The sequence below is a fragment of the Prunus avium genome, chromosome 8 (assembly GCF_965620075.1).
Source record: "Prunus avium chromosome 8, drPruAviu1.hap1.1, whole genome shotgun sequence".
Taxonomy (NCBI): Eukaryota; Viridiplantae; Streptophyta; class Magnoliopsida; order Rosales; family Rosaceae; genus Prunus; species Prunus avium.
This window is the reverse complement of record NC_142291.1, coordinates 37,507,749-37,532,598: the sequence shown is the minus strand read 5'-3', so window position 1 is coordinate 37,532,598 and position 24,850 is coordinate 37,507,749. Positions and strand designations below refer to the sequence as shown.

Genomic DNA, 24,850 nt, shown 5'->3' with positions numbered 1-24,850 from the left:
AGGGGCGGAGCCAGCATGGGACCAGTGTGGTCCTCGGCCCCACTCCATTTTTATCTATTCTATTTGTATATTATATATGATATATAATATTATAATATTATGTTAGTTTAGGATACTTACCCTAAAATAAAATAATATATTAGGTTTTTTAGGTCTACAAATTAACCATAAAATTTCTTGATCTCTCTTCTACTCATCTCCCTTAAATCTTCTAGGTTAATTTATGACATTTGCGCTAAAAACTCCTAAAGTTTTAACCTTTTTTTTTTCTTCCTTTTTTGTTTAAAGCTTTATGAATTTTTTATTTTCCTCATATTTTTTATGTATGAGTTGGGTACTTTAATATTGCGCTTTATGAACTTTTTATTTTTCTACTTCTTGTTTTTGTTGGAATATAAATTATTAATTTTTAAGTGTTTAATAGTGTAGATGAAATTAGTATTTAATCAGTTTAAAATATGAAATTCATGATAATTATGAAGAAAATACAAATTTTATGAAGGAACCCTCTAGTGTAAAATTCAAGCTACTCCACTGACAATAGGACATGCATTAATTCGTAGCTAGCTAGAACACATTATTTCTGTAAGCATATGTGAAACATGTCATATACGGCAACTTTATCTTTGTAAGAATATGTGAAACACGTTATATGTTTACTCCGTACGAAAGGCACTCCATTGCCAACCACGTGTATGTTTGTTCTAAAATATTAATTTGAGCTGTCCGATCATGTGCCATTCGCGACTCACAGTAGCGAGAGAGAGAGAGAGAGAGAGAGAGAGAGAGAGGAACATAGATTTCTGCATAGATTTCTCATTTCTGCTATCCTTCTGATCTGCAGTGCCCCAACCAACATTAACCCCGTAATTGTCAACCAATTAACCCTGTCATTGTCAATCAATTACCCTGTCTGTTTAGAGTCCAGAAAAGTCAGCTGAGTTAAGTGTGTAAGAGTTCGTTTGCAGCCGGTGGTTGCATTTAATTCTTGTGTCTAGAAAGCTCTGTATGTATATATTCCTTTGGGATGGATCACCCTTCTCATCGATAGATCTTCCTTAATATCTCCCTCCCTTTCTTAATTAGCATTAATTGTTGAAATCTCCCTCTCCCTCCCTTTCTTAATTAGCATTAATTGTTTAAATATACTTCAAATCAAACATGAAATTCTTGGAGATGATAGTTCTGATGGTTTTAGCTATTTCTCTTTTCTACATTGTGGGAAAGTATGACTACTTTCCAACAATGATCCGCAATCTTTCTGCTACAACTACAAAGTATGACTACTTTGTGTTTGCTCAGCAGTCTCCTTTTGTATATTGCATAAGAAATAGATATTGCAAGGACGAACGTCCCCGATCCATGGCTTGTGGCCAAGCAACAAGTCGAGACATCACGGAACTTGCAGTGGTGTAAACTTTAGTAGAGATGAGGTATATGATATATTGAGAATTCTGCATGCACGGCAAGTGCTCCGACAACCTGTTTTCACAGACAAAAATACTTCAACCATGCCTGGCATTTGTGGAACCAATACAAAGCTCATGATCTATTTTCTAATCACTCGATTAAACCAGGCATCCCACGTAATTATACTAAACTTGAAGGAGCCATCCGATCATTTATAAACTCGAGCAAACCTCTTCTCTGGTGCAAGATCATTACAGAACATAACGCAACAAAACAATATTTGCTGGAAGTCAGAATTTGCTTTGATCAAAATGCAACTAAACCAGAAAATTGTGAGGGGAATACAAATCCAGTGAATTGTCCCAGGAGGAGGATGACAAAAGAATGTGATCCACGATCACCTGTACGGTATGCTATAGCCTATAGGTAGAAGGGTGAATTAAGCTATATTGATATAAATCTAATAAGGATGAAATATATAATCTATGAATAAATGTGTACGTGAAGGAAGTTGAGGTTCCACCCTAAAACAAATTGACAATGGGGGGAGTAGCCCAACTCCTTATAAACCCAGGCTTGGTCCCTTAAATTTTCAATGTAAGACTCTCAACAGCTATGTGACACGATGAACTAATCGTGATCATGATCGTAATGATTAATTTGCAGTTTGTGTTATATATAATCTATGTTTTGATTTCTTAATGCACATCCCTATATAGTTTTGCAACAGGCATAGTCATCATGTTTATCTGGAAATGGAAAATCTTATATGAATTGCATGCATATATCAATCAAATACAAGTTTAATTATATCTCTTTTGATAATCAACTACAATGTACATAGAAAAAATGAAAACTCTTGTACGTACAGTACAGTGAGAAAAATATGAGAATTTTCTTTCTTAAAAAATCAGTGCTTTTTATTAGTTGTTAGAAATTAGAAGTTTGGATCATAATGTTGTATCAAACTCGTGTACATGACACACTAAGAAATTCTATATTGCCAGATTTTCTCATCTCTCAAGTTTTTTGCCTCCCAAGACCTATTGAAACTATACTATTCACATATACAATTGGCGGATCCAGTTTCGACATACAAACTATACTATTCTATATTGCCAGCTTTTTCCTCTTTTTATGCTATATAAAAGCTTTCTTAGTTATCCTATCTATGCTAGTCTTGTTATATTATGGATGTTAAGTACATGGAGCATAGAGAGAGGGGACATAGATTTATGCCATCCTTTAGATCTGCGGTCCCCCAACCTCAACATCAACCCTGTCAACAACACTACATGTACATGTTATGTTGTTTCTGTTTTCTTGCTTTCTTTTATGTAACATTCCATGTGAGTCTAAATTAGTCTAAATTGGACACATTGATGCTGATTGTGAGTTTAGGTTACACACACACATATATATATATATATATATATCCTTGGGATGGATCACCCATCTCCATCGATAGAGATCTTCCTTAATATCTCCCTCCCTCCCTTTCTTAATTAGCATAAATTGTTCTTAAAATCAAACATGAAATTCTTGGAGACCATAGTTGCGATGGTGTTAGGTATTGCTCTTTCCTTCAACATTGAGGGAAACATGAGCTGCAATGCTGCTGGACAGTATGACTACTTTAAGTTTGTTCAGGAGTCTCCTTTTGCATTTTGCAAATATGGTAATGGAATTAATAGATGCAACATCCTACCTCTGCCACGGATATTTACCATTCATGGCTTGTGGCCAAGCAACTTCACAAATCGTCATGAACCTTGCGTTGGTGCACAATTTAGTAGAGATGTGGTATATCTCTATCATACATACATACACATATTGAGAATAATGCATTTAGCTTATGTTATGTTTCTCGTGTTTTGTTTTGTTTACTTTTGGTTTTAGTTTTTTGGTTTTTTTTTTGGCATGCATGCACGAAATGATATTTAATTTTTCTTTGCCATTGTTAGATGAATGAAGCCTCCAATGATGACTTGCGAGCTGATCTGGAGTTGTCATGGCGAAGCTTCATCAGTGGGCAGTCAAATATGGACTTCTGGGAATATGAATACAACACACACGGCAAGTGCTCCGACCACAAGTTTTCGCAGACGCAATACTTCGACCGTGCCAGGAGTTTGTGGAAGCAATACAAAGCTCATACTCTATTTTCTAATCGCTCGCTTGAACCAGGCAAGTCATATCGTTTTACTGACCTTGAACAAGCCATCCGATCATTTATAAACTCGAGGAAACCTCTTCTCCGGTGCAAGAAAATTACAGAACAGAACGCAACAAATCAATATTTGCTGGAAGTCGTAATTTGCTTTGATGACAGAGCAATCAATCCAGTGAATTGTCCCGGGAGGAAAGAATGTGATCCACTATCACGTGTATGGTATATGCTATAGCCTATAGGTAGAAGGGTGAATTAAGCTATATTGATATAAATCTAATAAGGATGAAATATATAATCTATGAATAAATGTGTATGTAGCTATGTGACGCGATGAGCTAATCGTGATCATGATCGTAATGCTTAATTTGCAGTTTGTGTTATATATAATCTATGTTCTGATTTCTTAATGCACATCCCTACCCTATATAGTTTTGCAACAGGCATAGTCATCATGTTTATCAATCAACTACAAGTTTAATTACGTCTCTTTTGATCATCAACTACAGTGTACATAGAAAAAATGAAAACTCTTGTACGTACAGTGAGAAAAAGATGAGAATTTTCTTTCGTAAAAAATCAGTGCTTTTTATTAGTTGTTTGAAATTAGAAGCTTGGATCATAATGTTGTATCAAACTCGTGTACATGACACACTAAGAAATTCTATATTGCCAGATTTTCTCATCTCTCAAGTTTGTTGCCTCCCAAGACCTATCGAAACTATACTATTCACATATACAACAATTGGCGGATCCAGTGTCGGCATACAAATTTGAACACTAGGAAGAGACATTCGGTTTTCGTTGCGGAGGTTATAGCAAATTGTGCATCCATCTTTGTCAACCACAAGAAGCTCATCGCTTTTCCAGAGTGGCAATGCCCATCCGCCATCCCTGAGGTCCATTATGGGGATCGATGCGAGCTCAAAACCTGCGTGTTTTGTCCAAACACAAGCACCAAAATCATCGTCCATCAGCCACATTCCAAAGTACGGACTAACATCATTACTGCTATCCCAAACACAAAGAGCAATGGAAGATTCATTCCACACTCTAAGCTTCATGAAAAGCCCAAAAAAAGTTGTATCATGGACTGGCACCTCATCTGGCAACGCTACCTCATCAAACACCTCATCACTCATGTCAAACGAAACCATCACTTTCCTAATGATATCGTCATATCGAGTTTCCTCACTATATATATCCAAGAATTCCTTTTGTTGCTCAGTTCCCAACCAATAACACATCCCCTTAAAGTATATCTCGAAATTTTCAGGCCAAAGGAAAGTAGTTTCTGTTTCCAAAGAGTAAGTCTTGATCTCTCTCCAAGAAGAAGATTCTTCACTACTTCCCAGCGTGTACACTTGTACTCTCAGAGGATAAATAACCACAGAATATAATGTATGAGCATGCAGTTGCAAACCATCAAATATAATGCTAACAACTTTATAAGCTTTAGATATAGGATCATAGCCAAATCCCATGGCCCATCCGAGCCGCTCTAATGATAGATACAGGCCATACTGCTGATATACGGACTCCCAATCCGTAAAGTATTTCTCCGAGGGAAGAAGCTTGAATTCCCGAATTGCCGGATTCCACAAAAACACCTTACTATAATTATCTACGTGTACACAAATGATTCCATGACAATGGCCTACAATCCTAAGTTCTTCACCAGCACTCATTACACTCATAGAAACTGGAACATTGATGTCCTCCACCCTAGACAATAGAAATGTATGCGCACCATCATCTACGTCCTCGCAAAAAGTAAGCATTGAGAACACTGATTCGGTCTCGCTAGCGTTCGGGTCCTTGTTAGGGACTAATCGCTTCAAAAAGATTGATTGATTGTTGTGCAAGCAATTGGAGAGTTGATTGTCTACGAACCTGGGATTGTTGATCTGCGCATACCACCATTTGGCCGCGCACTTGAATCGCATAAGGGATTTTGGAGGTAGACTTGATAGAATTTTTACCAATAAATCTTCCCCAATTTTGCAACTGTGTGCCATTATTTCAGCTATATATGTCTCAACCCTTTCCGTCTTCTACCTCTTCTTCTTTTGCACACACAAACAGGAAATAACAAAACAACACCCAGGTTAAACATAAGGAAAAATTATCATATCTGTATTATATATAAATCAAAGAGTAAAAACAACGTAAGACTTTCTAAAGTGAAATCCACAGAGAAACTTCGATTAACATCGTATTCAGAATAACAAATATTAAAAGGGATTAAAGTATACCAAACCATATTAAACAGGTATATATAGTTACCTTATAATGACTGGGAAGAGGAACGTAGCAAATATACAATGGAAAGAAGCAAATTTAAGGTTTGATCATGGGATGAGAGAGAGAGAGATAGAGAGAGAAATGCAGCAGTGATTCCGGATCTGTTATCTCCAAAATTGGTGTTCCCATGTCTCTGCTTGACATGTGTCCTTCAACCTAACGCTGGAATTTGTTATTCAAAAAAGAAATTACCAGACAAAATTAAACATTAAAAACAAAAACAAAAACTAGATATATATAGTTAGGTTAGTTAGCAGCAGTAGGAAAAGGAACATATAGCAAATATACAATGGGAAGAAGCAAAATTAAGGCTTCATCAAAGGATGAGAGAGAGAGAAATGCAATACTTAGTTCATATTTGTTGTTCTCAAACTGAACTGAAAATTTAAGGGCCCGTTTGATAACAATTTCAATTTCAATTATAATTAAAAACCTTGAAGTTTTCCTACATTTCCATTGCTATTGTTGTTTTGGCTGTTCAGAAAGTGGAGCCATAAAAAGCCTTAAAGAAATAGATTATGAAATAATATCATCTAAATTTAATTTACAACAAGTCGAGACATCACGGAACTTGCAGTGGTGTAAACTTTAGTAGAGATGAGGTATATGATATATTGAGAATTCTGCATGCACGGCAAGTGCTCCGACAACCTGTTTTCACAGACAAAAATACTTCAACCATGCCTGGCATTTGTGGAACCAATACAAAGCTCATGATCTATTTTCTAATCACTCGATTAAACCAGGCATCCCACGTAATTATACTAAACTTGAAGGAGCCATCCGATCATTTATAAACTCGAGCAAACCTCTTCTCTGGTGCAAGATCATTACAGAACATAACGCAACAAAACAATATTTGCTGGAAGTCAGAATTTGCTTTGATCAAAATGCAACTAAACCAGAAAATTGTGAGGGGAATACAAATCCAGTGAATTGTCCCAGGAGGAGGATGACAAAAGAATGTGATCCACCATCATGTGGTATATGCTATAGCCTATAGGTAGAAGGGTGAATTAAGCTATTATTGAATTTCTAAAGAGTTGTATTTTGTATTATCAAATCATAATCTATTACAATTGTGCAGAGATGAATATAAAGGAGACAAACCCTCCTACATGAGACTTAGGGAAGGTAAACGGCAGCCCCTTTAATTAAGAACAACCTTCTATACAAAGAGTTCCTAAACACAAGAAAGAGAACTACATGGGGAACGGGAATACACAGACAAACAAAAAACGCTGGACAACTTCCAATACAATGCTGGCACGCTGGACAACTTCCAATACTCCCCCTCAAGCTGGATCCAGAAGGTTGATGGATCCAAGCTTGGACAGAAGCCTTTGAAACTGATGAGAAGCCAAAGGTTTGGTGAATATGTCGGCCAACTGATCGAAGCTTCTTGTATAATGGGTCTGAATCACCTGCGACTGGACTTGTTCCCGAACATAATGACAGTCAACTTCGATGTGTTTCGTTCTCTCATGAAACACTGGGTTTGATGCTATGTGCATTGCTGCCTGGTTATCACAGAATAAGGACATAGGATGAGTTGTAAACACACCTAAATCACATAGAAGACCCTTTAGCCATATCAGTTCACACGCAGTTGAGGCCATTGCTCGGTATTCAGCTTCGGCACTTGATCTTGCGATGACAGTTTGCTTTTTACTCTTCCATGTGACCAGGTTCCCACCTACGAAAGTACAGTAACCAGTTGTGGACTTGCGATCGATTGCGTTTCCTGCCCAATCAGCATCGCAATATCCCATGATTTGGGTGTTCTCATTCTTCTTCATGATGATGCCACGACCCACAGACCCTTTTAAGTAGCGTAGGATCCTTTTAACAAGGTTCAAATGTTCGACTGTGGGAGATTGCATGAATTGGCTTGCGATACTCACTGAATATGTTATGTCAGGTCTGGTGATTGTTAGGTAGATCAACTTACCAACAAGTCTTTGATAATAGCTTATATTCGTGAGTGGCGTGCCCTCCAAGCTGAGTTTAAGCTTGCTATCAAGGGGAGTTATTGCTGGTTTAGCATTGCTCATGTTAGCTTCCTTGAGCAGATCTATAACATACTTTCTTTGATTAAGAAATAATCCCTTGTGTGAAGTTGCCATTTCTATTCCAAGAAAATACTTCAAAACACCAAGATCTTTAATTGCAAACCTTTGTTGAAGTGATTGTTTGAGCTTGGAGATCTCTTCAGCATTATCACCTGTAATTATTAAGTCATCGACATAGATCAACACAACTAATTTTCCCACAGCTCCAGTGCGAACAAACAATGATGAATCGGCATTACTTCCTTTGAAACCAATACTCTGAAGAACTGAACTTAGCTTGGCATACCAAGCTCGAGGAGATTGTTTCAGTCCATAAATTGATTTGTGCAATTTGCACACTAAATCAGGTTCATTGTTTTGAGGATGTCCTGGTGGCAATTTCATGTAGACTTCTTCTTCGAGATCACCGTGCAAAAAAGCATTCTTCACGTCCATCTGATACATGGACCATCCCTTGTTGACCGCAACAGACAATAGAACCCTAACTGAGTTCATTTTCGCAACAGGTGCAAATGTTTCTTTGTAATCCACCTCGAATGTTTGAGTGAATCCCCGAGCCACCAGCCTTGATTTATGCCTCTCAATGGAACCATCTGAATTAAATTTGATCTTATAGATCCACTTACAACCCACTGCCCTTTTTCCTTTTGGAAGTTTGGTGATGCTCCAGGTTTGGTGCTGGTCTAGAGCATTAAGTTCTTCTTGCATTGCCTCTTTCCACACAGCATGGTTGTTAGCCTCATGAAAATTCTGAGGCTCACTGTAACTTGAAATATTGTTTAGAAATGCAGCATGTGAGGGAGTCACCCTTTGGTATGATACACAATGGGAGATCGGATGCTTGGGTTTGTAGGTGACAAAATCTTGAAACCTTGTGGGGGGTTGTCTATCACGCATAGGATTGCGTCGTGGTGCTGCAAGTGTTGTCTCACACTCATTCAAATCTTCAGATACATCTTGAAGTTCACCTTGGTTGTCACCATCCTCATGCAGTGTCTCATCAGGCTGAGTGGCTTCATTGTTACTCTCAGTGAATGGTACACTGAGACTTTTATTTGTTGAAGCATAAGGAATGTTGAGCTCAATTATTGGTAGAGGAAACAAATCCAAGACACACTCCCCTTGAATTGTGGTTTCAAGTAACTTGCTGTAAAAAGGATTAGTTTCATGGAATCGAACATCTTTAGACACAATCATTTTTCTCAGTTGGGGATTATAGCACTTATATCCCTTTTGTGTTGATGAATAACCAAGAAAGATGCATTTAACAGCTCTAGGGTCCAATTTATCTCGATGATGAGGTTGGACATGAACAAAACAAATACAACCAAAGACTCTAAGATGTGAAATATCAACTTTTCTTCCTTTCATGACCTCTATGGGAGATTTAAAGCCCAAGACTCGGCTAGGTAGTCTATTAATGAGGTAAGCCGCTGCCATGACTCCTTGAGACCAAAATCTCTTTGGTACATTCATTTGTAGCATTAAAGCTCTAGTTTTTTCAAGTAAATCACGGTTTTTTCTTTCCGCTATGCCATTTTGTTGAGGAGTGCCAACACAACTTGTTTGATGCATGATGCCATGATTGCTCAAATATTGTGTCATGACATGGGACATATATTCGGTGCCATTATCAGACCTTAAGGTTTGAATTTGAGAAGAGAAATGGTTTGTAACAAGATTATGAAAATCCTTAAACACTTCCATAACTTCGTTTTTAGACTTTAAAAGGTACAACCATGTGGCTCTAGAGAAATCATCCACAAAAATTACAAAATACTTAAAACCATCAAAAGATTCACTCGTTGGCCCCCATACATCCGAATGAACAAGTTCAAACATCTTACTAGCCCTGGATAAAGATGAGCTAAAAGGTAGTCTAGTGGCCTTAGACATATGGCAGGTTTCACATGAAATGGAATCCTTCCCTAGGTTTGGCAACAAGGTTGACAAAATAGGTTGCGAAGGATGAGCTAAACGTTGATGCCACAATTGGTTATCTTGAAGCGAGGTGGACTTGGCTTGAAAAACTCTGGGACTGCTCTTTGATATGTAATAGAGGCCATCTAGAAAAAACCCTTCACCAATCGTCTTCTTGGTGACACAATCCTGAAAAATGACATTGTGAGGAGAGAAGATGGCTAAACAATTCAAGTTATTGGTGATTTTTCCCACAGATAGCAGTTGAAATGGAAAGGAAGGAACATATAAGGCCACTGACTCAATTTTATCTGACATCAAATTGATTTTTCCCTTTCCCAAGACATCAGCACCCTCACCATTTGCAATTGAGACTTGAAAAGGTTTTGATAATTTTTCAAACTTATGAAACTTAGACACATGGTTGGTCATGTGATCTGTGGCACCCGAATCTACAACCCAAAAATCATGCAACATATTTACATTAAGAGCAGTTTTGAAAGCATTCATGACACCTTGCCTGTCTTGTTGAGGTATGTGTTCAGTGTCTGCCAGAAAACCAGCAAACTTGCCTAGCAACGCTGACGAGTTTCCATCTTCAATACTGGTTGTATGGTTACTTCTAGCCCCTCCATTTTTGCTTTGAAGATACGATGCAAACTCATTTATAAGTGCAGTTGGATTTGCTGTGAAGTTCTTGAGTGTATCAGATCCATTGAAGATGGAGACAGATGCATGGTTGGCTCTGTGTGTAGTACGATTCAGCCTTTGTGAGCCCTTGTTTTCTTTCATGAAATTAGGTTTTAATTCTGGGTGCAAAATCCAACATGTCTCCTTAACATGACCAGGGTAGTTGCAGTGTTGGCACTTCAAGTTTGGATGCTTCCCTCTGTACGTCCTCTCGTTGGTTAGATAAGCCCTTGCTTCAGATACATTGGCCTTTGTACCAATGTTCATGACTTTTCTACGTACTTCTTCACGTTGAATAGTTGAACATACACTGGTGAAGGAAGGGAGTTCGGTGTTCATGAGTATGTGGCTTCGTAGGTCTTCATATTCTGAGTCAAGACTGGACAAGAGTTGAAATATCTTGTCTTCTTCAGCCCTCTTTAGTAACGTAGAAGCATCAGTTGTATGCGGGCGATATGTTTCCAACTCATTCCACATGCTCTTCATGCTACCTAGAAGTTGTACAAAAGGCTTTCCTTCTTGTTGCAGGTTGGAGATGTCCTTCTTCAATTGGAAAACGCGTGCAGCATTGTTCTGACTGCTGTACATTTCCTTGACAGTCTCCCATAGCTTGGATGATGATTCAGAGTAACTGAATATTTCAGCTAGTTTACGTTCCATAGAATTTAGGAGCCACGACATAACCAGCTGATCTTTGCTAAGCCAGGATTCATAAGTTGATGAAGAAGCATCAGGGGCTTCGATGCTTCCATTTATGAATCCTAACTTGGACCTTCCTCCTAGAGCAAGAGATACTGCTCTCGACCAGGGCAAGTAGTTAAACTCATTCAACAAGACTGAGCTTAATCTTTGATTTGGATTTACATCCACCTCAGACAAATTCACGGATGAAGGAACTTGTGAACTTTCTGCTTCAGACCCAAAAGGATTATCTTCAGCCATTTTGAAGGTTGAAGGAGATCAGATAGAAGTAACGCAGAAGCAGATTATTTTCCCTGCTCTGATACCATATTGAATTTCTAAAGAGTTGTATTTTGTATTATCAAATCATAATATATTACAATTGTGCAGAGATGAATATAAAGGAGACAAACCCTCCTACATGAGACTTAGGGAAGGTAAACGGCAGCCCCTTTAATTAAGAACAACCTTCTATACAAAGAGTTCCTAAACACAAGAAAGAGAACTACATGGGGAACGGGAATACACAGACAAACAAAAAACGCTGGACAACTTCCAATACAATGCTGGCATGCTGGACAACTTCCAATAGCTATATTGATATAAATCTAATAAGGATGAAATATATAATCTAGAGTAAATGTGTACGTAGCTGTGTGACGCGATGAACTAAACATTATTATGATCGCGATGAACTAACCAGTGAATTGTCCCAAGACCTATCGAAACTAAACTATTCACATATACAATTGGCGGATCCAGTTTCGACATACAAACTATACTATTTCTATAAAAGCTTTCCTAGTTTTCCTTTCTATGCTAGTCTTGTTATTATGGATGTTCAGTACACGGAGCAGAGAGAGAGGGGACATAGATTTATGCCATAGTTGCGATGGTGTTAGGTATTGCTCTTTCCTTCAACATTGAGGGAAACATGAGCTGCAATGCTGCTGGACAGTATGACTACTTTAAGTTTGTTCAGGAGTCTCCTTTTGCATTTTGCAAATATGGTAATGGAATTAATAGATGCAATATCCTACCTCTGCCACGGATATTTACCATTCATGGCTTGTGGCCAAGCAACTTCACAAATCGTCATGAACCTTGCGTTGGTGCACAATTTAGTAGAGATGTGGTATATCTCTATCATACATACATACACATATTGAGAATAATGCATTTAGCTTATGTTATGTTTCTCGTGTTTTGTTTTGTTTACTTTTGGTTTTAGTTTTTTGGTTTTTTTTTTGGCATGCATGCACGAAATGATATTTAATTTTTCTTTGCCATTGTTAGATGAATGAAGCCTCCAATGATGACTTGCGAGCTGATCTGGAGTTGTCATGGCGAAGCTTCATCAGTGGGCAGTCAAATATGGACTTCTGGGAATATGAATACAACACACACGGCAAGTGCTCCGACCACAAGTTTTCGCAGACGCAATACTTCGACCGTGCCAGGAGTTTGTGGAAGCAATACAAAGCTCATACTCTATTTTCTAATCGCTCGCTTGAACCAGGCAAGTCATATCGTTTTACTGACCTTGAACAAGCCATCCGATCATTTATAGGCGGGAGAAGACCCACTACTACAAAAAGGGCAAAAGACGACCAGAAAAAGACGACGGTAGAACAAAAACCGTCGTTGATTTTAAAAAGACGACGGTAACAAAAAAACCGTCGTGGATAAGTGACTTAAACAACTAAAAAATGGAGATACTGTTGAGAATTTTTTTATAACGACGCACACAAATAAAAAAGCCTCGTCTTATTAAAAAACTTTTGTTCAGAGTTAAAATCTGACCAAAAAACAACGACAACAGGTATGACAAGCATCATCTTTTAAAAATCAAGTGTCCTTTTTTTGGTAAAGACATGGTTGTTTTGAAAGAACTGTCGTCTATTATATGTAAAGAGACGGTTTTTTATAAAAAGGGTCGTCTATTATAAGTAAAAACGACGGTTTTTATATAAAAAGGGTCGTCTTTTATGAAGTAAAGACGACGGTTTTCATATAAAAAGGGTCGTCTATTATATGTAAAGACGACGGTTTTTTTATAAAAAGGGTCATCTATTATTAAGTAAAGACGACGGTTTTCATATAAAAAGGGTCGTCTATTATGAAGTAAAGATGATGGTTTTTTTTTAAAAGGGTCGTCTATTATTAAGTAAAGATGACGGTGTTTTTAAAAAAGAGTCGTCTATTATGAAGTAAAGATGACGGTTTTTTTTAAAAAGGGTCGTCTATTATATGTAAACATGACGGTTTGTTTTTAAAAAGGGTCGTCTATTGTGAAGTAAAGATGACGGTTTTTTAAAAACAAGATTTAACGGTTATTTCAACTCTGATTTTGATGATTTTTTACAGCTACACTCCTTGACCCTATATGAATACAATGACTGCATTCGATCGTCAATTTAAAATATTTACACTAGTGGATACCACAAAATCTTATGTTATATTTAATGAAAGTATAAATAAACTCTTAATTGTTAGTGAATATATTGTTTTGATGGCATACACATTCTACAAAACTAGTTTCAACGATCCAACCGTCAAACTTGTTTGTTTACACATCGAGATCATATACGCCAAAAATCGGAAAAAAAAAAATTCAGAGATCAAGTAACGGGACAAAACATTTCGACAGTTATAAACGAAAAATCAAGATTTAATGGTTATTTTAACTCCGATTTTGATGATTTTTTACAACTACACTCCTTGACCCTATATGAATACAATGACTCAATTTGATCTTCAATTTAAAATATTTACACTAGTGGATACCACAAAATCTTATGTTGTATTTAATGAAAGTCTATTATGAAGTAAAGACGACGGTTTTTTTGTAAAAAAGGTCGTCTATTATATGTAAAGACGACGATTTTTTTTATAAAAAGGGTCGTCTATTATTAAGTAAAGACGACGGTTTTTATATAAAAAGGGTCGTCTATTATATGTAAAGATCTATTATATGTAAAGACGACGGTTTTTTTTATAAAAAGGGTCGTCTTTTAAAACACGCTAAAAAATGGCCGCTTAAGTGAATTCGCGCTCGACAAATTTTCAAATTTTCACCCGTCTTTGAAAACCTTATCTCTCATTAACAAGCGTCGTCTTTTAAAACACGCTAAAAAAGGCTACTTAAGTGAATTCGCGCTCGACAAATTTTCAGATTTTCCCCCGTCTCTGAAAACCTTATCTCTCCCTCCTTGAAACCCTCCTGCACTCTCTAAAACATCTCGACCTTCACTTTCTTCAAAGAAGATCTCGCTCTCAAGCACTCAACTCGCTCATCAAACTCAGCGACTCGATCTTGAAAGACTTATGGAAATCGGTCTATATATATATATATATATATGTTTGTTCATGTATTGTGCTAATTTCGTGGGATTTAAGTGAGTTTCTCATTTGGGTTTTTTATAAATATGCACAGCCGTCCCACAAGGCCTTTGTAATCAAGAAGAAGCTGACGAAGAAGATGAGGCAAAACAGACTCATCCCTCACTAGATCCGTTTGTTTTTGGACCGACAACATCATCAGGTCCAAAATACTTTTTGTTTTTGTTGTTTACTTTAATTATTTTGGAATTTCATTGTTAATTTTCTGAATCTCTGATTTTTCGTTTGTTATGGTGCCACCACAAGAACAGGTTATAGTGCCACCACAAGAACAGGTACTTTGCCAATTATGCCAATTGTGTTATGTTGTCATTCTAGAGCTGCATAGATCTTTTTGCTAAGGTTAGGTTACTGCTAAACAAGTTTATGTTTAAGAGTATTGTGGTCTCTTTCGTGCAGGTCTTTCCTTTTCCGACACCAACAACTTGGAAAATGTGCAAGAAGGCAGAGCTAAGTCAACCCAAGAACAAATTGATGAAGTTAAAATCAAATTAGTAGAATTTGTGAGCTCCGTTATTTCTAATTATAGGTAGGAAGTATGTATGTAATAGAATAAAGATTGGTTGACTATGTAATAACTATTGACTCTTCAAAAAAACTAAATATAATAAAACGATGGTTTTATTGGAAAAACCGTCATCTGTATATATTATCAATGACCTCTTTTAACACCATAACGTCTTTTTTATATACAATCAACTACGGTTTTACTCAAAACAATATATTCACTAACAATTAAGACGACCCTTACATATAATAGACGACCCTTTTTAAAAAAAAAACTGTCATCTTTACTTCATAATAGACGACCCTTTTCATATAAAAAGGGTCGTCTTTACTTAACAATACACGACCCTTTTTATAAAAAAACCGTCGTCTTTACATATAATAGACGACCCTTTTTATATGAAAACCGTCGTCTTTACTTAATAATATACGACCCTTTTTATAAAAAAAACCGTCGTCTTTACATATAATAGACGATGGTTTTTATATGAAAACCGTCGTATTTACTTCATAATAGACGACCCTTTTCATATAAAAAAGGTCGTCTTTACTTCATAATAGACGACCATTTTTATAAAAAAACCGTCGTCTATTTACTATAATAGACGACGCTTTTGAGTAAAAGCGTCGTCTTTACAAATAATAGACGACGGGGATTTACCGTCGTGGTTTTATGCATCAAAAGACGTCGCTCGATTTCACGACGGTTGAAAAACCGAAAACATGACGGTGGATTACCGTCGTCTATTTCGATTTTTGTAGTAGTGACCTCTTCTCCTTTGCAAGCAATCTAAGGGGAAAAAACAATATTTGCTGGAAGTCGTAATTTGCTTTGATGCCAGAGCAATCAATCCAGTGAATTGTCCCAGGAGGATGACAAAAAAATGTGATCCACCATCACCTGTATGGTATATGCTATAGCCTATAGGTAGAAGGGTGAATTAAGCTATATTGATATAAATCCAATAAGGATGAAATATATAATCTATGAATAAATGTGTACGTAGCTATGTGTGACGCAATGAACTAATCGTGATCATGATTGTAATGCTTAATTTGCAGTTCGTGTTATATATAATCTATGTTTTGATTTCTTAATGCACATCCCTATATAGTTTTGCAATAGGCATGGTCATCATGTTTATATGGAAATGGAAAATCTTATATCTATCAACTAATTATGTCTCTTTTGATCATCAACTACAGTGTACATAGAAAAAATGAAAACTCTTGTACGTACAGTGAGAAAAAGATGAGAATTTTCTTTCTTAAAAAATTAGAAGCTACCGAGGGGTTTACATGTTCGAATCTCAGTGTAGCTGGGACACTCAAAAAAAAAAAAAAAAAAAAGGAAATTAGAAGCTTGGATCATAATGTTGTCGTGTACATGACACACTAAGAAATTCTATATTGCCAGATTTTCTCATCTCTCAAGTTTGTTGCCTCGCAAGACCTATCGAAACTATACTATTCACATATACAATTGGCGGATCCAGTTTCGACATACAAATTTGAACAGTAGGAAGAGACATTCGGTTTTCGGTGCGGAGGTTATAGCAGATTGTGCATCCATCTTTGTCAGCCACAAGAAGCTCATCGCTTTTCCAGAGTGGCAATGCCCATCCGCCCTCCCTGAGGTCCATTATGGGGATCGATGTGAGCTCAAAACCTGCGTGTTTTGTCCAAACACAAGCACCAAAATCATCGTCCATCAGCCACATTCCAAAGTATGGAATAACATCATAACTGCCATGCCAAACACAAAGAGCTATGGAAGATTCATTCCACACTGTAAGCTTCATGAAACCAAAATTAGTTATATCATGGCCTAGCAGCTCATCTGGCAACGCTACCTCATCAAACACCTCATCACTCATGTCAAACGAAACCATCACTTTCCTAATCGTTTCTTCATATTGAGTTTCATCATTATCCACGAATTCCTTTTGTTGCTCATTTCCCAACCAATAACACATCCCCTTAAAGTATATCTCGAAATTTTCAGGCCAAAGGAAAGTAGTTTCTGTTTCCAAAGAGTAAGTCTTGATCTCTCTCCAAGAAGAAGATTCTTCACTACTTCCCAGCGTGTACACTTGTACTCTCAGAGGATAAACAACCACAGAATATAATGTATGAGCATGCAGTTGCGAACCATCAAATATAATGTTAACAACTTTATAAGCTTTAGATATAGGATCATAGCCAAATCCCATGGCCCATTCGAGCCGATTTAATGGTTGATACGGGGCAAGCTGCTGATATTGGGACTCCCAATCCGTAAAGTATTTCTCCGAGGGAAGAAGCTTGAATTCCCGAATTGCCGGATTCCACAAAAACACCTTACTATAATTATCTACGTGCACACAAATGATTCCATGACAATGGCCCACAATCCTAAGATCTCCACCACCACTCATTACACTCATAGAAACTGGAACATTGATGTCCTCCACCCTAGACAATAGAAACCTATGCGCACCACCATCTACATCCTCGCAAAAAGTAAGCATTGAGAACACTGATTCGGTCTCGCTAGCGTTTGGATCCTTGTTAGGGACTAATCGCTTCAAAAAGATTGATTGATTGTTGTGCAAGCAATTGGAGTAGAGTTGATTGTCTACGAACCTGGGATTGTTGATCTGCGCATACCACCATTTGTCCGCGCACTTGAATCGCATAAGGGATTTTGGAGGTAGACCTGATAGAATTTTTACCAATAAATCTTCCCCAATTTTGCAACTGTGTGCCATTATTTCAGCTATATAATATATATATATATGTCTCAACCCTTTCCGTCTTCTACCTCTTCTTCTTTTGCACACACAAACAGGAAATAACAAAAAGCACCCAGGTTAAGCATAAAGAAAAATTATCATATCTGTATTATATATAAATCAACGAGTAAAACAACGTAGGACTTTCTAAAGTGAAATCCACAGAGAAAGTTCGATTAACATCGTATTCAGAATAACAAATATTAAAAGGGATTAAAGTATACCAAACCATATTAAACATTACAAAGAAAAATAGATATATATAGTTACCTTATAATGAGTGGGAAGAGGAACATAGCAAATATACAATGGAAAGAAGCAAATTTAAGGTTTGATCACGGGATGAGAGAGAGAGAGAGAGAGAGAGAGAGAGAGAGAGAAATGCAGCAGTAAATCCGGATCTGTTCTCCCCAAAATTGGTGTCCTCATCATTTGTCTCTGCTTGACATGTGTTGTTCACTTTGATTGTATATATATGAATGTGTGTATGATATTTACGATTAATAGCACACTAGTATCCTTTTAAACTTACAGTTAATAGCATGAAATAGATACATAATTTGCACATCACATCACAAATATTTTCAACAATAAAAATATAATAATTTCGATATCCTTATTGGAAAAAATATTACCAGATTTTCTCATCTCTCAAGCTTGTTGCCTCCCTCCCAAGACAGAAACTATATATTCACAGGTCCATTATATTCTCCAGTAATTAAATTTTTTAATGGATAATAATAGTGGAACACTTGGAATAGGAAGACACGTACGGTTTTTGGTACGCAGGTTATAGCAAATTGTACATCCATCTCCGTGAACCATACAATGCCAATGCCCAATCCAACCGCCTGAGGTCCATTATGGGGCTCAGTTCAAAATCCAAGTGTTTTCTCCAAACAAGCTTGACAACGGCAACGGCAACGGCAACGGCAACATCATCCATCACCCACATTCCAAATGATTCAAAACCATTACTATCATTCCTACGTACGCAAGCCACAAAGACCAATGCAATCATTCCCACACAATAAGGTGCATGAAAAGCAAAAGCCACTAGGATAAGTGGGAATGGAATCATTCCACCTTAATATAATCAGCAGATTATATTCACTTCAACCTAACAGGAGAAAGTCATGTCTCAAATGGAAAATCTAAATATACGTTTTGCATCTTATATTATATATCTTGATCATTAACAACTACAATATAGAGAAAACCCTCCTTGTTCATCTTTACAAAGAAAATGTCAACTAGGATAAGTGGGAAGAAGCGAAATTAAGGTTCGATCATGGCATGAGGGACAGAAATGATCATGGCATGAGGGACAGAAATGCGGCGCTGCGAGCGAGAGAGCTTGAGCTGTCTAGGAGGCAGAGAGGCGAATGTTTCTTTTGTCTGTAAGGTGTTTTGTAGGAGGGATTTTGTCTTTATGGGAAGGTCTAAATATAACCCCCTCCCTCCTGCTGACTTGATCCACCATAAAAAAAATTTCATCCCAGCAATCCCCTCTTTTGTCCTATATTTTAACTGTAAAAAAGAAAATACGAAAGAGAAGACTTTGAATAAAGAAGAAAAAAACCCTAGCAGCTGCCGAACCCCACTCGACAGTCGCTCAACCCCGACAACCGGCACCCTCTGCTCCTTCTCTCTCCTCCTTGTGATGTGATGTAATCCCAAATGAGAGAGAGAGAGAGAGAGAGAGAGAGAGAGAGAGAGAGAGAGAGCCAAGTGGAGAGGGACAGTATTTGTTGGGGTTGGCAAATTACCAGAGAATGGGGAGTAACCATTGCATATTTGCATGTTGATAGTGTGTTTTTTGATTTCTAGCGTTCTTGTGTGAAGAGATCAATCTATATATCCACAACCTGAAATACTCACCCATCGAATTCCTTAACCTCATTGATAAAAAAAGAAAATATCTAAAAATACTCAAATCTTATACTGAAAATGTAGTAGAACTCGATCCCCTTTGGAACAATTTTCTTTTCTAATTATCTGCAAAATTGAAAATTCGTTGACAACAAATATAGCCTCAAAACTTGTCTTCAAACAATTTCAATTATGCTCGAACTATGCAGGTGGTGTGTTATGTAATGTCATACACAAAACACCAACAGAGTACATCAGTGTCACCATAAGAGAAAAAGGAAAAGATAAAATAAGAATTATATTCATAATGTAATTATAAAGAGAATCAAGGGATCTATTTCTTCAGTGCTTTAACCGCTTTCTCAGCAGCATCATCCAGATCTTCTGCTGTAATTAAAGCCATTCCACTTTCCTGCACAGCCATTAACAAACAAGAAAGTTTCTAATATACATTCTGAATATATTTTCCATGACTGACTTTTTTTTTTTTCTGTACTTTTATATATTAGGATCCTAAATTTCTAATTGGTACCTTCAGAATTCTCTTTCCTTGGTCAACGTTGGTGCCTTCGAGACGAACGACCACGGGCACTTCTAGTTTAACCTTGAACATGGATGAAAAAAAGTTAATGCTTCCGCAGAAACTAGATTGAGGCCATACAATTATTCACAACTGTTAAATTTGGAATTTATGAGGTCAAGAAAAACTTCTGCTCCTTAGTGGAATTTTTTTTTTCCCAAAATTCATCTCCCGGCAGTAATTAACCAAATTATTTCAATCTCCTTCTTAAGCACAATCCAAATTGATATCAAGTAAAATGAAACCACCAGGAAATAATTTGCCAAAACATGGCAATTAATTGGAGAATCACCTGTTTAGCAGCATTGACGATTCCACTTGCAATCACATCACATTTCATTATTCCACCAAAGATATTCACCAAAATGGCCTTCACTTTCTCATCAGAAGTCAAAATCTTAAATGCCTCAACAACCTGTTTCACATAATTTAAAATTAGAGAAACAGAAAGAAATTTGAGTTTCTTATGTGCTATAAATCACAGTCATATTCCTTAACAGAGAAGTGTACAACCAAAAACAATAACTGGCATTAGGCTTTAGCACTCAGACATGCATGTGCACATTGCACAAAGAGCATCCTCAATTTTTTAACAAACTAGTGAACCATCTTAAAACCAAAGCCACATTCAAATTGAGATATAAAACAGATCCTGATACCAAAGAAGTAAAGAATAAAGCTGAAAAAGAAAAAGAAAAAGAAAAAGACTCAATGACAACAGTGGGGAAAAAAGGTCCGACAAGCAGTTCATTCATTTCCTATCACTCCATCATTACCTGGTTTTCAGAAGCATTTCCGCCTACATCGAGAAAATTGGCAGGAGTTCCCCCATGTAATTTAATAATATCCATTGTAGCCATAGCTAATCCTGCACCATTCACCATGCAACCAATTTCCCCATCTAACCCAATATAATTCAAATCTACTTTGGCAGCAGCCACCTGTCAGTAGGTAAAAGGCACCAGAGCAAATAAGTAAACACCAAAAAATATTGTTATCTACCACAAAGAACTTCACATTCAAGTTGTGCACTCTTAACTGTAGACACAGTGTGTCCTGTTGTAAATGTATCAGATAACATTCAACTACCTAGATAAAGCATCTCCAACAAACAAACTCATGGGTGGCAGCTGGGCTTTACTATAACAATGAAATATTATACCACGTAGAAAATATGGAAACTTTCATTGGCCCTGTTATTCCTCCATTCCTGTTGGGAGTGGGGATCAGGAACGCCTATTAAAAGCTGACAAAGGTTCGCTAGGTATCTCGGGGCCCCACCTTCCTCCACCCCTATAAGGGGCAGGTATAAACCTGCCCAACCCAGATCATGATTTTAAACAAAAAATTCCGTTACAGATCAACATAAGATGTGTGAGAATAGCTGCTTGTAGCAAAAATCCTCACCAAATTTGGGATGCACATGTTGCACATACATATAAACCAAAAAAAAAAAAAATCTGTACAGGAAGGCGGAAAAAGAAAAAAAAAATTGAAATACATTAAAAGGTAGAGCCCAAAAACCCTAAACAATTAGAAATGAAATTCAAGTCTACAAAGGAAGATGGGGTGGTAAGTGGCAACAGAACTGCAACGAATAGTACTATTAATCAGCTGTAAAAGTGGGCAAACACAAGGATAATTAACCAAACCTCTCGAGGATCCTCTTGTGTTGGATCCCGAAGAGCAAATATCTCTTTCTGATGAAAAGCAGCATTGTCATCAAAGTTCAACTTGGCATCAGCAGCTACTAGCTGGTTATCAGAAGTCTCTGCAAGTGGATTGATCTGTCCAAAAATCAAGGGTCAGATAGATAAAATGGAAGGAGGGGAAGTGGTTAAACAGTAAAATTACTTTAACCTAAAAATTATGCTCACTTCCAGAAGTGTGCAGTCAGTCTCACTGAATAGCTTATATAATTTCTTCACTTGATCAATTGAACTACTTCTATCGGCCACTTTAGGAGCCAAACCATCAACAACCTTTGCGGCATCTTCATCTGTAATTCCAGTGAAAACATCGACAGGTACCTATCGACCACAGAATAAGAAAACAAAGTAAGAAGATACTAGTTAAATCACAATACAGAAAAGGGAAGAGTAGTTGCTAAAACATAAAAATAAAAGATAAGGCTAAGTACCTTTATTATCTGATCAGGGAATTTCTCAGCAAGGTCTTCAATGCTTGTTCCTCCCTTTGCACAGGCAATTATAAGCTGAAAAATGGATATCAAAATATGCATCTTAATTCAGGAAGCTCACTTTGAAGAAAACTAACATTAACAAAGACATAGGAAAATAAAATAGGTAATTAATTTGCACCAGACAAAGATAATGAAGTCAGTTTGAGAACATACTGGGCCAGCAGTTTTGCGATCCAGAGTGATAGCAAAGTACATCTCATTGACAAGCGACAACTTTTGGCACAAATAAACCTGTACAGGCAAAAGTTAGAAACCAAATTATAAGTAAAAAATTTATAGTGCTGATGTGTATGTTCAAGAAAGTTTGAGGCTTGGAAGTCCTTAGCACCAAGTTTTATTTAATATAAAATAAAAATGAAAATTTGGAATCCTCAGCAACAAGGATTCCAAGCTTTAACATAAAAATGAAAGTTTGGGAACTAAAATGTGTTCAATGCTACAAGTTAATATAAATGTACAATATGAAACAAATTGCAATGCCAACCTTGCTGACAATTTTTCCCTGAGGACCTGTTTGCTTGGTAACAAGAATCTGACCAAGCATCTTGCCTGCAAGAGAAGTACAAAATTGAAATAAAGAAGAGCACCAAAAGGACAAAGCAGTATCACATCTTAGAAAGCAGCAACTTCCAGAATCATACAGAAGAATAAATGTACAAAAGACTATCACAACATACTATTGTAAACTAACATGCATGCATTGCTAGAGGCATTGTAATCTAACGTATCAAGCTAGGGTGTGCTAGAGTTATTTCTATGAGAGCCTGTGTTGGTATGCCCAGAGATAACTTTAAGAAAACAAAAACGCCAGGGAAACATTCTCATATAACAAAGATGGTTTTTAGTACCAGCGATATCTTCAACTTGGTCAGCCGGGACAATGTGAACACCACCCTTGAGACCATTTTTAAAGGTTCCCAAGCCTCTTCCACCAGCCAAAACTTGGCTTTTAACTACCAACTGCACCAAAATCCAAGTTAGCATTGCCCCTTTTCAAACACTAAGCTAGTTTGCTAAAAATAAAAAAAGATATAAGAACAGTATTCCAACTTTGACTTTTTCAGCCATTGAAATATGAAGATAAATTATCCTTAAATCAGACATAAAGTTTTGTCCTGGAAAAGAAAACGAATATTGCTATGAATATTTCTTTTTTCTCAGTTTGATCAGCAACATAGAATAGTGCTTGTCTTCTTGTCAAAATAAACCTGAATATGAAAAGACCATGATTTCCAATAATTACCTCACTTTCCTTGGGGAATACATCCTGAATTGCCCTTTTGACTTCATCAACGGAAGCGACGGCAACACCTTTCGGAACATTAACCCCATATTTGCTCATCAAATCAGCCCCCTTGTTTCAGCCAAAGTGAAAGGCATTCATCCTCAAAATTCAAACAACATTCTCACTCTCGCACAGAAGCATAACCAACAACTAGGATGATGCAATGTGACTCGAAGATGTACACCATTCTCATAAATAAATAAATAAAACAGAAATTTGGCACATATACATACACATCATATTCTATACATGTATATTTCAAAATTTTGAAGTTTTTTTTGTTGCACAGGAAGACAATTTTTGAGGGATGAAAATTTTCGCTGATCACTACTATTAACTTTACACAACTGTATTAAATTAATCAAAGACAACAAAATAACTATGAAACATATAAACAAATCATAAAACGAAAAATTGTGTTCTTTACTTTCCAGAGTTTCTGGAGTATTAAAAGAGAAACAGATCAGCTACATATGAAAGCTTGAATTTGATTGTAAGTGTGAGCGAAATATGCACAGAGAGAGACCTGATATTCGTGAATGTTGAGGCGGCGGAGCTGTTGCTGCTGCCATTTTCCGGCGATAGAGAGAGAACGAGAGGTAAGCTGCTTCAGTAATCCTCTCACCATTGTTTGAAGCTCTCAAACCCTAAAGCAACAACTAGAGAGAGAGAGAGAGAGAGAGAGAGAGACTGCGTTTGCCGGACGCAGAGGCGATTGGGTCTGAGAATGCGAAAGGATCCCTAGTGCATTTTCTTTTTTAATATTCTTTTGACCCGTTTTAGGCATTTTATGATTTTCATTTTTTTATTTTTTTTATTTTATGTGAGCCAATAGATCGGCGCCGCGTCATAGATCTCCGGTTCCTTTTTTTTTTTCAGACTTTCAAAACCGGTTACTCTGAATGAACCGGTTCTCAGTTTGATCCCAATGTCCCATTTACTTGTTGGTAAAATTTCAAGCTTAAAAACCACAAGGGGTG

The 24,850-nt window shown here is 37.0% G+C and overlaps 3 protein-coding genes across 3 annotated transcripts; all 3 read right to left on the bottom strand.

Annotated features, from left to right (window-relative positions):
• Nucleotides 1-4,147: 4,147 nt before the first annotated feature.
• On the bottom strand, nt 4,148-5,688 carry LOC148292682 (F-box/kelch-repeat protein At3g23880-like). The gene has a single exon (XM_088244989.1). It carries the CDS (start codon nt 5,596-5,598, stop codon nt 4,270-4,272), a length of 1,329 nt encoding a protein of 442 aa, XP_088101115.1. The 5' UTR covers nt 5,599-5,688; the 3' UTR covers nt 4,148-4,269.
• Nucleotides 5,689-16,453: 10,765 nt separating this feature from the next.
• Nucleotides 16,454-17,906, bottom strand: LOC110757511 (F-box/kelch-repeat protein At3g06240-like). The gene has a single exon (XM_088246348.1). It carries the CDS (start codon nt 17,904-17,906, stop codon nt 16,587-16,589), a length of 1,320 nt encoding a protein of 439 aa, XP_088102474.1. The 3' UTR covers nt 16,454-16,586.
• A 2,054-nt stretch (nt 17,907-19,960) lies between these two features.
• LOC110757482 (ATP citrate lyase (ACL) family protein) lies at nt 19,961-24,630 on the bottom strand. The gene is made up of 12 exons (XM_021959105.2): nt 24,397-24,630; nt 23,829-23,939; nt 23,434-23,545; nt 23,070-23,134; nt 22,739-22,816; nt 22,523-22,597; nt 22,260-22,412; nt 22,035-22,169; nt 21,159-21,323; nt 20,675-20,797; nt 20,335-20,406; nt 19,961-20,214 (listed from the first exon to the last, which is right to left on the bottom strand). Exons 1-12 carry the CDS (start codon nt 24,496-24,498, stop codon nt 20,137-20,139), a joined length of 1,269 nt encoding a protein of 422 aa, XP_021814797.1. The 5' UTR covers nt 24,499-24,630; the 3' UTR covers nt 19,961-20,136.
• Nucleotides 24,631-24,850: the final 220 nt, after the last annotated feature.